The sequence below is a fragment of the Silurus aristotelis genome (assembly GCF_946808225.1).
Source record: "Silurus aristotelis genome assembly, chromosome: 16".
NCBI classification, from domain to species: Eukaryota; Metazoa; Chordata; class Actinopteri; order Siluriformes; family Siluridae; genus Silurus; species Silurus aristotelis.
The window spans coordinates 238,104-250,603 of NC_139589.1; the positions used below are offsets into that span (position 1 = coordinate 238,104).

General features: G+C 39.5%; 2 protein-coding genes across 2 annotated transcripts in view; both read right to left on the reverse strand.

Annotated features, from left to right (window-relative positions):
- Nucleotides 1-6,494, reverse strand: part of LOC310738893 (actin-binding protein WASF3) — a 22,435-nt gene extending 15,941 nt beyond the window's left edge. The window contains exon 1 of the mRNA XM_083564376.1: nucleotides 6,234-6,494. The gene's annotated coding sequence lies outside the window, so the exon portion shown is untranslated. The remainder of the gene's footprint in view (nucleotides 1-6,233) is intronic.
- A 4,068-nt stretch (nucleotides 6,495-10,562) lies between these two features.
- LOC310738903 (5-hydroxytryptamine receptor 2A) overlaps nucleotides 10,563-12,500 on the reverse strand; it is a 2,856-nt gene continuing 918 nt past the window's right edge. Inside the window, exons 2-3 of the mRNA XM_083564395.1 lie at nucleotides 11,718-11,918; nucleotides 10,563-11,483 (exon numbers count right to left, since the gene is read on the reverse strand). Coding sequence (XP_083420521.1) covers nucleotides 10,642-11,483; nucleotides 11,718-11,918 — 1,043 coding nt within the window. The 3' untranslated portion in view covers nucleotides 10,563-10,641. The remainder of the gene's footprint in view (nucleotides 11,484-11,717; nucleotides 11,919-12,500) is intronic.

Below are 12,500 nucleotides of genomic sequence, written 5' to 3' on the forward strand. Positions count from 1 at the left end.
TCATACATTCATTCACATTTTTACATAATTATATCATGTCATTTAAGTATATTATCTTCTATGCATAATCTTTGCACAGTATATTGTATATTACTATATTTACCATATATTATTACCTACTGCACCTTCTACATCAATCCCCTTCACACCTGTATTTATAAACCTCATACACTATTTATCTACTGTTATCTATTGTAAATAGGCCACTTATGCTCTTCTGGCTCTGTACATGTACCCTGCACAATCTAATCTAATCTAATCTAATAGAACCTAATTTATTCTAACCTAGATGATGTAACTCCCCTTAAAACCAGATTAATCAGGGAGAAGAAATGAGCACAGTGGTGTAATGATCATACACACACCTTAAAACAGACCACTCAGAAATTAGGACGTAAACAGCATCAATCAAAATTGACAGTATTTCAAATAGCATGGAAGCAGAATCTCCTACATTCTGGAAAATCTCTTAGTGCTGCTGATCAGCATATTTCTCCACCAGGCATCAGGCAAAAAAAATCCACACTATTAAAATAAATCCAAATTATTGTATAAATAACCCTGTAGACAGCAGTGTCATTATAACAGACCATAAACTCTTCCATTAGCACTGGTTTTGTACCTAAATCCTTCAAACTGCAGAATCAACCCCCTAATTAAGAAACTTGACCTTCACCCCGTCAGCTGTCCAACTACAGACCAATATCAAACCTTCTCTTTATCTTCAAGATTCTAGAAAAGGTTGTAGCACAGCAGTTCTGCTCACATCTACTGAGGAAGAACATTTATGAAATGTATCAGTCAGGATTTCGGCCTCATCATAGCACAGAGACGGCGCTAGTTAAGGTGGTAAATGACTGTTATTGGCCTCTGATCAGGGTTTTGTCTCTTTACTTGTTTTGCTCGATCTCAGTGCAGCTTTTCACACCATTGATCATCATCTCCTGCTTGCTGGACTGGAGAACGTTGTTGGAATAAAGGGAACAGCTCTCTCCTGGCTCAGGTCTTATCTGACTGATTGCTATCAGTTTGTTGATGTAAATGGTGAGTTTTCCACACTCTCTGAGGTAAAGTTTGGTGTTCCACAAGGATCTGTCTTAAGCCCACTGCTTTTCTCTTTCTATCTGCTGCCTCTGGGTGAAATGATACATAAACATGGGATTCACTTCCATTGCTATGCTGATGATTCAGCAAAGCCAGATGAGAGAGATCAGCTTAACAATGTTGAGGAGTGTGTAAAGGACAGTGGATGCTTGATAACTTTCTTCTTCTCAACTCAGATAAGACGGAAGTACTTTTACTAGGACCACATGCAGCTAGAAGTAAACTTTCAGATTCTGTAGCATCTCTGGATGGTGTTTCTGTTTCAGTGTGTACAGCAGTCAAAGACCTCGGTGTGATTATTGACCCGAGTCTTTCCTTTAAGTCTCACGTGAATAATATCACCAGGATCTCCTTCTTTCACCTTAGAAATATTGCTAAAATTAGAAATATGATGTCGTTACAGGATGCAGAAAAACTAGTAGATGTTTTTGTAACATCTAGATTAGACTACTGTAACGCTTTACTGTCTGGGTGTTGGAGTAAGTGCAGAAATAAGCTTCAGTTAGTTCAGAATGCAGCAGCAAGAGTCCTCACTAGATCTAGAAAATATGAGCACATCAGCCCTGTTTTAATCTTCTACACTGCTCCCAATTACATCTCACACTGATTATAAAATACTACTACTGACGTATAAAGCACTTAACGCTCTCACGCTGCAGTATCTGAATTAAATTGTATGTATATATGTATATAAGTGTGTATGTGTGTGTGCATGTATGTGCGTGTGTGTGTGTGAATGTATATATGCACACGTGTGTGTGTGTGTGTGTGTGTGTGTGTGTGTGTGTGTGTGTGTGTGTGTGTGTGTGTGTGTGTGTGTGTGTGTGTGTGTGTGCGTGTGTTTGTGTACAGACTCTATCAGCCCTGGACAGAGAGGCCGTCTCCATGGTAACGTGTGAGGTCTCCCCTCCGTGTGGTTGCTTGGTGATGTGATGGTGTGAGGAGGAGAAGTGGAGACTGAACTGAAGGAGATGTGAACCTCCACACACTACACCACAACTGATTACACCCACTACACAAATCCTGCAAATCAAATCCTCTAATCATCATACAGAAATAACGCCTGAGTTTTATTATAAAATCTGAACTGTGATTGGCCGAGCCACAGGCAAGTGTGTTTCAGAAATCTCAGATAAACGGTGTACGTGTGTGTGTACTACACTAAACCTTCCACTCAGGGTGTTCTGTTACTTAGCAACCACAGACTCCTGTTAACTCACTGTACTATGGAGGACAAAGTGTTTATATTATTGTGATTATTATTAATAATAATCTCTAAACTTTCATGTCCATGTTCTACACACAGACTGAATCACAGCTCACTGTAACGTTACTATTTTCATCTAATACTATAAACACACACACATCTAATAACATCACTGTGTTAATCTGCTGCCTACTGATTAAAGTGCTGCATTAATAAAAACTGAACTTAATCCATACAGTTCTGTCTAAAAGTTTAGACTAAATATCAGCAAAACTTTCTCAGCATGAACATGATGATGATGATGGTGATGAAGATAAGGAGGAGGAGGATGATGGTTATGGTGATGATGTTGATGGTTATGATGATGGTGGTGATGAAGATGAGGTGGAGGAGAATGATGGATATGGTGATGACGATGATGATGATAGTGATGATAAGTCCAGAGTAAAAACATTTGAACAGCTGATTTTAGCTGACACACATCCTCTCCTGCTCTTCCTATTTCTCTTCATGACCCATACCTCTGGAGAACGTGATCTCTGGGGGCTTTTCTATGCCATGCTCAGATACAGGATTTATTGAATTCCTGTTGTGTTAGAGTAAATTATTTATGGAGGTTATGCTGTAGTCTCACATCTGTACAGTCGTGAATTTATCAAGAGGACCTGCTGTAATATTTATGAATATTCAAGTACATTAATCCTTCAGGAAAGATTCATCACAGTTAAAGGTAGACAGCACTGAATGGAGCATAACCTGTAGCTTCTCCAACAGATACCAGCTGAGAAACCACAAGCATAAAGCTGAGAAACCACAAGCATAAAGCTGAGAAACTACAAGCATAACGCTGAGAAACTACAAGCATAAAGCTGAGAAACCACAAGCATAAAGCTGAGAAACCACAAGCATAAAGCTGAGAAACTACAAGCATAACGCTGAGAAACTACAAGCATAACGCTGAGAAACTACAAGCATAACGCTGAGAAACTACAAGCATAACGCTGAGAAACTACAAGCATAAAGCTGAGAAACCACAAGCATAAAGCTGAGAAACCACAAGCATAAAGCTGAGAAACTACAAGCATAACGCTGAGAAACTACAAGCATAACGCTGAGAAACTACAAGCATAACGCTGAGAAACTACAAGCATAACGCTGAGAAACTACAAGCATAACGCTGAGAAACTACAAGCATAAAGCTGAGAAACCACAAGCATAAAGCTGAGAAACTACAAGCATAACGCTGAGAAACCACAAGCATAAAGCTGAGAAACCACAAGCATAAAGCTGAGAAACCACAAGCATAACGCTGAGAAACCACAAGCATAAAGCTGAGAAACCACAAGCATAACGCTGAGAAACTACAAGCATAACGCTGAGAAACCACAAGCATAAAGCTGAGAAACCACAAGCATAAAGCTGAGAAACCACAAGCATAAAGCTGAGAAACTACAAGCATAACGCTGAGAAACTACAAGCATAACGCTGAGAAACTACAAGCATAAAGCTGAGAAACTACAAGCATAAAGCTGAGAAACTACAAGCATAACGCTGAGAAACCACAAGCATAAAGCTGAGAAACCACAAGCATAACGCTTAGAAACCACAAGCATAAAGCTGAGAAACCACAAGCATAAAGCTGAGAAACCACAAGCATAAAGCTGAGAAACCACAAGCATAAAGCTGAGAAACTACAAGCATAAAGCTGAGAAACTACAAGCATAACGCTGAGAAACTACAAGCATAACGCTGAGAAACTACAAGCATAAAGCTGAGAAACTACAAGCATAACGCTGAGAAACTACAAGCATAACGCTGAGAAACTACAAGCATAAAGCTGAGAAACTACAAGCATAACTCTGAGAAACTACAAGCATAACGCTGAGAAACCACAAGCATAAAGCTGAGAAACCACAAGCATAAAGCTGAGAAACCACAAGCATAACGCTTAGAAACCACAAGCATAAAGCTGAGAAACTACAAGCATAACGCTGAGAAACTACAAGCATAAAGCTGAGAAACCACAAGCATAAAGCTGAGAAACCACAAGCATAACGCTGAGAAACTACAAGCATAAAGCTGAGAAACTACAAGCATAAAGCTGAGAAACTACAAGCATAACGCTGAGAAACTACAAGCATAAAGCTGAGAAACTACAAGCATAAAGCTGAGAAACTACAAGCATAACGCTGAGAAACTACAAGCATAAAGCTGAGAAACTACAAGCATAACGCTGAGAAACTACAAGCATAAAGCTGAGAAACTACAAGCATAACTCTGAGAAACTACAAGCATAACTCTGAGAAACTACAAGCATAAAGCTGAGAAACTACAAGCATAAAGCTGAGAAACTACAAGCATAAAGCTGAGAAGACTGTGAGCTCACAAAACTACATTAATTTCATTTGATTGATTTCTATATGCAGATTCTATACACCTTCTCTTAAAATTATTTTCACTGTGTTTAATAAATGCACAGTTTTGCCAGAATACGTTGAAATTTTAATAAATATTATTTTAAATCACAGAAATACACATTTTATTAAAACGATAAACATGAAGTGTTCAGGATTCTCATAGAAAATAAATCGATTTAAGCATTTAGCTAATCACACGTCTCTCACACACGTCTCTCACACATGTCTCTTACACGTTTCTCACAGGTGTCTCTTACACGTCTCTCACATGTCTCCCACACGTCTCTCACACATCGCTCACAGGTGTCTCTTACACGTCTCTCACATGTCTCCCACACGTCTCTCACACGTCTCTCACACATCGCTCACAGGTGTCTCTTACACGTCTCTCACACGTCTTCCACACGTCTCTCACTCGTCTCTCACATATCTCCCACACATCTCTCACACGTCTCTCACACGTCTCTCACACATCGCTCACAGGTGTCTCTTACACGTCTCTCACACGTCTTCCACACGTCTCTCACTCGTCTCTCACATATCTCCCACACATCTCTCACACGTCTCTCACACGTCTCTCACACATCGCTCACAGGTGTCTCTTACACGTCTCTCACACGTCTTCCACACGTCTCTCACTCATCTCTCACATGTCTGTAGTAATTTAATCAAAAAAATAAACAGCTTTTATTTTTTCTTTTTGATTTAAAATCTCTCACATCAAATATGTATTATTTTTATTAAAAGCCTTGAAACTATATTTAAGTAAATTCTTTAAAGACACATTTATCCAAGTGAAAAGATTTGGATAAAAAAAATAATGTTTATATTTAACAAGTGTAACGTGATGTAAACAAAATCACATACTGCATTCTACATAAAATATATATTTACATAAATAATACTGAGGGTTGAATTTACACTCAGGACTGTGGTGATGTGGTGATGTGGTGATGATGATGATGGTAATGATGATGATGGTAATGATGATCATGGTAATGATGATAATGATGATGATGATGGTAATGATGATGATGGTAATGATGATGATGGTAATGATGATGATGATGATGATGGTAATGATGATAATGATGATGGTGATGAGGATGATGGTGATGATGAGGAGATTGATGATGGTTATTGTGATGATGGTGGTGGTGATGATGATGATGGTGATGAGGATGATGGTGATGATGAGGAGATTGATGATGGTTATTGTGATGATGGTGGTGATGATGATGATGGTGATGATGATGGTGTTGGTGCTGATGGTGATGATGATGATGATTGTGATGATATAGATGATGATGATTTACTAATGTAGATTAGCCATTACGTCACTGACTCTACGCTACAGATCAAGATACTACTCTCTCGGACACGTTCACCCCCCCCCCCCCCCCATTATCACAAGCATGACGTCATAAACCGACAATTAAATACGACGAATGAAAACTCGGTTAAAAATGCAAAATCAAAGTGCCGAAAAATCATCTGTTACTCACCGGCAGCTGTGATTCTCTCTCTCTCTCTTTCTCTCTCTCTCTTTTTATATATATATTTATTTTTATTTTTATATTTATATCTCCTTCCGAAGCATCAGATTTTGGGTGGAAAACTCCTCACGAGCTTCAGTCTGTGTGGAGGACCTTCTCCATGGTTCCAGGTGAAGACAGACCCGGTGATGATGAGATCAGGAGCGGATTTGCTGAGGATCAGATGGAGGGGGCGCGCCTCCTTCGCGTGCACGCGCGCGCGCGTTTCCTTGGCAGCGAGCGCACCGCAGCATGGACGCCACAGCGCATGCTCGTAACTCTCCACCACCCAACGGGTCAGACACGCGCACGAGGAAGGAGAAAGTGAAATGTGTGAAGCGGATTGGATTGGTGTTTAGTGTTTGTATTGGTGTTTAGTGTTTGTATTGGTGTTTAGTGTTTGAATTGGTGTTTAGTGTTTGGATTGGATTAGTGTTTAGTGTTTGGATTTGATTGGTGTTTAGTGTTTGTTTTAGATTGATGTTTAATGTTTGTATTGGATTGGTGTTTAGTGTTTGGATTGGATTTGTGTTAAGTGTTTGTATTGGATTGGTTTTTAGTGTTTGTATTGGATTGGTGTTTAGTGTTTGTATTGGATTGGTATTTAGTGTTTGTATTGGATTGATGTTTAGTGTTTGTATTGGATTGGTGATTAGTAATTGTTTTGGATTGGTATTTAATGTTTGTATTGGATTGGTGTTTAGTGTTTGGATTGGTGTTTAGTGTTTGGATTGGATTAATGTTTAGTGTTTGGATTTGATTGGTGTTTAGTGTTAGGATTTGGATTTGTGTTTAGTGTTTGTATTGGATTGGTGTATAGTGTTTGTATTGGATTGGTGTTTAATGGTTTTATTGGATTAGTGTTTAGTGTTTGTATTGGCTTGGTGTTTAGTGTTTGTATTGGATTGGTGTTTAGTGTTTGTATTGGATTGGTGTTTAGTGTTTGGATTGGATTGGTGTTTAGTGTTTGGGTTGGATTAGTGTTTAGTGTCCGGATTTGATTGGTGTTTAGTGTTTGGATTGGATTGTGTTTAGTGTTTGGATTGGATTGGTGTTTAGTGTTTGGATTGGGTTTGTGTTTAGTGTTTGGATTGGATTTGTCTTTAGTGTTTGCATTGGATTGGTGTTTAAAGTTTGGATTGGTGTTTAGTGTTTGGATTGGATTTGTGTTTAGTGTTTGTATTGGATTGGTGTTTAAAGTTTGAATTGGTGTTTAGTGTTTGGATTGGATTTGTGTTTAGTGTTTGTATTGGATTGGTGTTTAAAGTTTGGATTGGTGTGTAGTGCTTGGATTGGATTGGTGTTTAGTGTTTGGATTGGATTTGTGTTTAGTGTTTGTATTGGATTGGTGTTTAAAGTTTGGATTGGATTGGTGTTTAAAGTTTGAATTGGTGTTTAGTGTTTGGATTGGATTTGTGTTTAGTGTTTGTATTGGATTGGTGTTTAAAGTTTGGATTGGTGTGTAGTGCTTGGATTGGATTGGTGTTTAGTGTTTGGATTGGATTTGTGTTTAGTGTTTGTATTGGATTGGTGTTTAAAGTTTGGATTGGTGTTTAGTGTTTGGATTGGATTTGTGTTTAGTGTTTGTATTGGATTGGTGTTTAAAGTTTGGATTGGTGTGTAGTGCTTGGATTGGATTGGTGTTTAGTGTTTGGATTGGATTTGTCTTTAGTGTTTGCATTGGATTGGTGTTTAAAGTTTGGATTGGTGTTTAGTGTTTGGATTGGATTTGTGTTTAGTGTTTGTATTGGATTGGTGTTTAAAGTTTGAATTGGTGTTTAGTGTTTGGATTGGATTTGTGTTTAGTGTTTGTATTGGATTGGTGTTTAAAGTTTGGATTGGTGTGTAGTGCTTGGATTGGATTGGTGTTTAGTGTTTGGATTGGATTTGTGTTTAGTGTTTGTATTGGATTGGTGTTTAAAGTTTGGATTGGATTGGTGTTTAAAGTTTGAATTGGTGTTTAGTGTTTGGATTGGATTTGTGTTTAGTGTTTGTATTGGATTGGTGTTTAAAGTTTGGATTGGTGTGTAGTGCTTGGATTGGATTGGTGTTTAGTGTTTGGATTGGATTTGTGTTTAGTGTTTGTATTGGATTGGTGTTTAAAGTTTGGATTGGATTGGTGTTTAGTGTCTGGATTGAATTGGTGTTTGGGTTTAATTAGATCGGTGTTCAGTGTGTGGATTGGATTGGTGTTTAATGTTTGTTGAGGTTTTAGCTTTAGCATTAGCATTACTTCCTCTTTCAGGTGATTGGTCACAGTTTGAAAAGCAAAGAGCCACTGTTCAGACGTCCTCACACAGCACACATTCCTGAATAAATGAATGACACTTCACCAGTGACAGGAGGGAGAGAGATGAAGTACTTACTGCTCTCGTTACAGTGCAGAGATCATCTTATAGATACTTCTCTAACACTCGTGTCTTTACTAATCAAACTAGCAGCATTTATAGTTCATTATTAGCTGAATAACAAATGCTGCTAGTTTGATTAGTAAAGACTTTACACTAATGCTGCATGTGTGAGCTGAGCGAGACAGATGTGTTTATAACCATGTAAAAAAAAATTTCTGTCTATAAATGACTTATTTACTCTTGTGATATTTATTGTTTAATTACTTGAACAGGAGTAATTAAGGAGTAATTAAAAGTAATTTGCTGAGGAGAAACATCAGTGCAGCAGCAGGACGTTTCTCATGTCAGTGTGCTCTGTTACTCCACAGCACTAAATACTGAATTTTCAGTAGTGTTCAGGAAAAGGTGAAAGTGTGTGAGCTTGAGCTCCTCCTGTGAGTCGTACAGCTGAGCGCTCAGACACTGGCAACACATCAAGTCAGGATGAAGTATTCGTACGGAGTTCCTTTTGAAAAAAACAGTCATTGTATTAAGGAACTCTGGCACCAGTGTGTCTGGGTGATTTGCCCAGTAAAATAATGGGTTGAAACAAAGCTCTCATAGCTATAATGCACTTCTGCAGCTTTTATTTGTTTATCTACCAAAGAACCAGGGAAGTGTGATGGTGCAGTGGATGGAGTTTTTCACCTCACAGCTCCACACCCTGGGGTTCATCCTGACCTCTGTGTATTTTACATTTTCTTTAGGTGTGTTTTCAGAAGGTATGAATGAGGATGAGAATGAGGTGTGAATGTTTGATGTTGTGTAATAAAGCGGTTATTAAATAATATGCAACTAAAACATCTATAAAACCTTATAAACCTTCAGTACACAGAAAAGCTTAAACTGTGTGTGAAACTACACAAAAGCACAATAAGTATTTTGTTAGAATGCAGAAAGCACTGCCTTTTAATACACAACATTTCACTAACAAACCACACAAATATTAACCAGCGTAAATGTACAGTGTGTATAATTACTAAATCACACCACAAAAATGTAAAAAGTCATTTACAGCTGTGTCAGCGTGTTGGTGGGAAAAACTACAACTGGGAGAGAGAGAGTAAAGAAATCAAACAGCGAATTTAAAATCGGATTCAATACTATAAAGAGGCAAATAGATTCCTATATTACTGTGAGTTTTGGATCTGAATAGAATTTGTGTTGTGTTCTGTTTAGTTTTACATCAGCTCTAGCAGAAGCAGCGATATTACCCTTATCACATCACCCCGGGGTTTCCTGCCTTTCTCCACTTTGTTTCTGTACATTACAGTTTTCCTGGGGATTTGAAATGAAGGTAAACTGTGTTTTTGTACAAATTATACAGGGAATCAAACGGCAAAGTACAAACAGTTCATGAAAGACCTCAACAAATGTTTTGGTCACTTTTCCTTATCATGTCCCGAATCGTCCGTCTGGTAAATGTCCTTGTAAGTGTACCTGCAAAAAAACCACTTTCTCTCCTTTAAAAAAAATCAGCTCTTAAATCCACATGAACATATTTGAGCTTGTGCAGTTTGATTCAGATCTGACTAGTGATGCTAGTGTAGTGTTTTAGTGTAATAATGTTTTAATGTTTTAATGTTATAATGTTATAGTGTAGGGGGGAGTGGTGGCTCCAGCGGTTAAGGCGCTGGGTTACCGATCGGAAGGTCGGGGGTTCAAGCCCCGGTATCGCCAAGGCCCTTAACCCTTTATGCTCCGGGGGTCCCTTACGAGGGAAATATAAAGGTCCGTAACGTCGGAGTGACGTGGGGCCGCCTTCCTGTGGGCTCACCACCTGCAGGAGGGACCGTAAGGGATGGTGCTGTGAGGATTGGGCAGCAGTCGAAGGCGGGGGTCTGCTTAGACTGCTGCCCCCGCGACTCGAATTACGGATAAGCGGGAGAAAATGAATGAATGAATGAATGTTTTAATGTTTTAATGTTATGTCTGGTCGATGTAAGTGGAGTCATAGCAATGCGCTATAAAAACCCTGATTCTAACAATTAGACTCTACTGATGTTATCTGTGGAGCTCGCAAAATCACTAACACCTTCTTTTAGCATCTTCTCATGTTTGTGCCCATGATTGGAGGCACTGAACCCTGAGCCGGCTTTGGCATTAGTGTCTGTGAAGCTCCTGTCCCACAGCATAGGGGTGGGTGTGACGGAATACACCTGACACACTGAGTTACTGAGCACAGGATTAGCAAGTGTATGATAGCGACAGCGCAGGTAGCGGGAGAAGGCATGGCGATAGTTCTTGTTGAACAGGGTGTAGATGAGCGGGTTCACTCCAGAAGAAACGTAGCCCACCCATACAAATATGTCCATCAGTCTGAGTAAGTGTTCACCACATCCATCCTGGCACATAGCAATCAGAACGTTGGTGATAAAAAAGGGACACCACATGACCAGGAAGAGGAAAAAGACCACGCCCAAAACCTGAGAAGCCCTACGCTCATTCTTGATGGCCTGTACCATGCGGCGTTTGACAGGAGCTCGAAGGCCTGCACATACCCGTACCCTCAGCATAGGGCTCAGGTGCTGCAACACTGCTTTCACTGGAGAATTGGAATGAGAGGAAGGATCTTCACTCAGGAGGATGGGTTGAGGTGATGCCTGCTTGGTGTTAGTACAGTTACTGCTCTCAGTGGAGAAGGTGGCTAGATGCTGCTGGAGCACGCGCATGGTCAGGCAGTAGCACACCACCATGATTATGAGCGGGAGGAAAAACACCACGGAGGAACCCACCAGCATGAAGCGTGGCTCAGTGAGGACACAACTGCCGTTAACCAAGAACTTCTGCTCATCCTGCAAGCTGATCACAGGGATGGGTAACGAGATGACTGAAACAACAAGAACACAAGCAGGAGGAGGAGAAGGAAGTGAAACAGAATGTAACTAGCAAAATTTATGTCGAAGAAATAAAATCTACATTCTGGAAATGTATCGCTGCCTGGAAGCCCAATTCAATTCCACCATCACATATTCTCATCAGGACTCTGAGCATTAACTACAGACATTTTATCCGTTTCAGTAGATAACACACACATGATTGTGTAGAATAAGTGTGTTCTCACCGATGGAGATGGTCCAGACTGCAGTGATCTTGGTCATGGCCCTGCAGGAGGAGTTGGTGCGGCTGTGTTGGATCGGACTGCGGATTCCAACGTAGCGGTCCAAAGAAATGGCACAGAGGTGCATGATGGAGGCGGTACAGAACAACACATCCAGAAAGATCCACATGGGGCACAGCACGTGGGGCAGAGGCCATGATTTATCTGCATTCAGGTGTGTAAAATATGGGCAGAAGTGGAAAGATAATAAAATATTATACTAAGTAAAAGTACTGTTTTTTTATTACAATTTTATTTAAGCACAAGTAAAGTTACTGGTCTACAAATTTACTGAAGTGAAAGTAAACAGTAGCTCATTTAGTATCTACTCAAAGTCAAATTGTCCAAGTTCCTTTTTTTAACAGGGGCAACTGGTTGTTTTTAATTGAAGAAACACCTTTACAAATCTGTTCATTACAAAAAATGTTCATTCATTACAGTGGTTCTAGAATCGAACCCTCAGCAGGAACCTCATGAATCACATTCACATGAAACAAAATAGATTCAAATAAGTAAAGTGTAAACAAAGACCAATGAAATCCAGGATAGTGTGCATGTAAATGATGAACGAGGACCAGAACAGTGATGTATTTCACTGTAGTGAGGTGTTAAGTCACAGTGTTGTAATGAAGAATAAATCCCTAACCCTCATGTAGAGAAGTGTTTGATCCTGGACAGATGGGCTTCTATTTCACGATTCTAAGGGTTATCATTGGAGAAGTGTTAGACGTTTAATCAGCATAAACA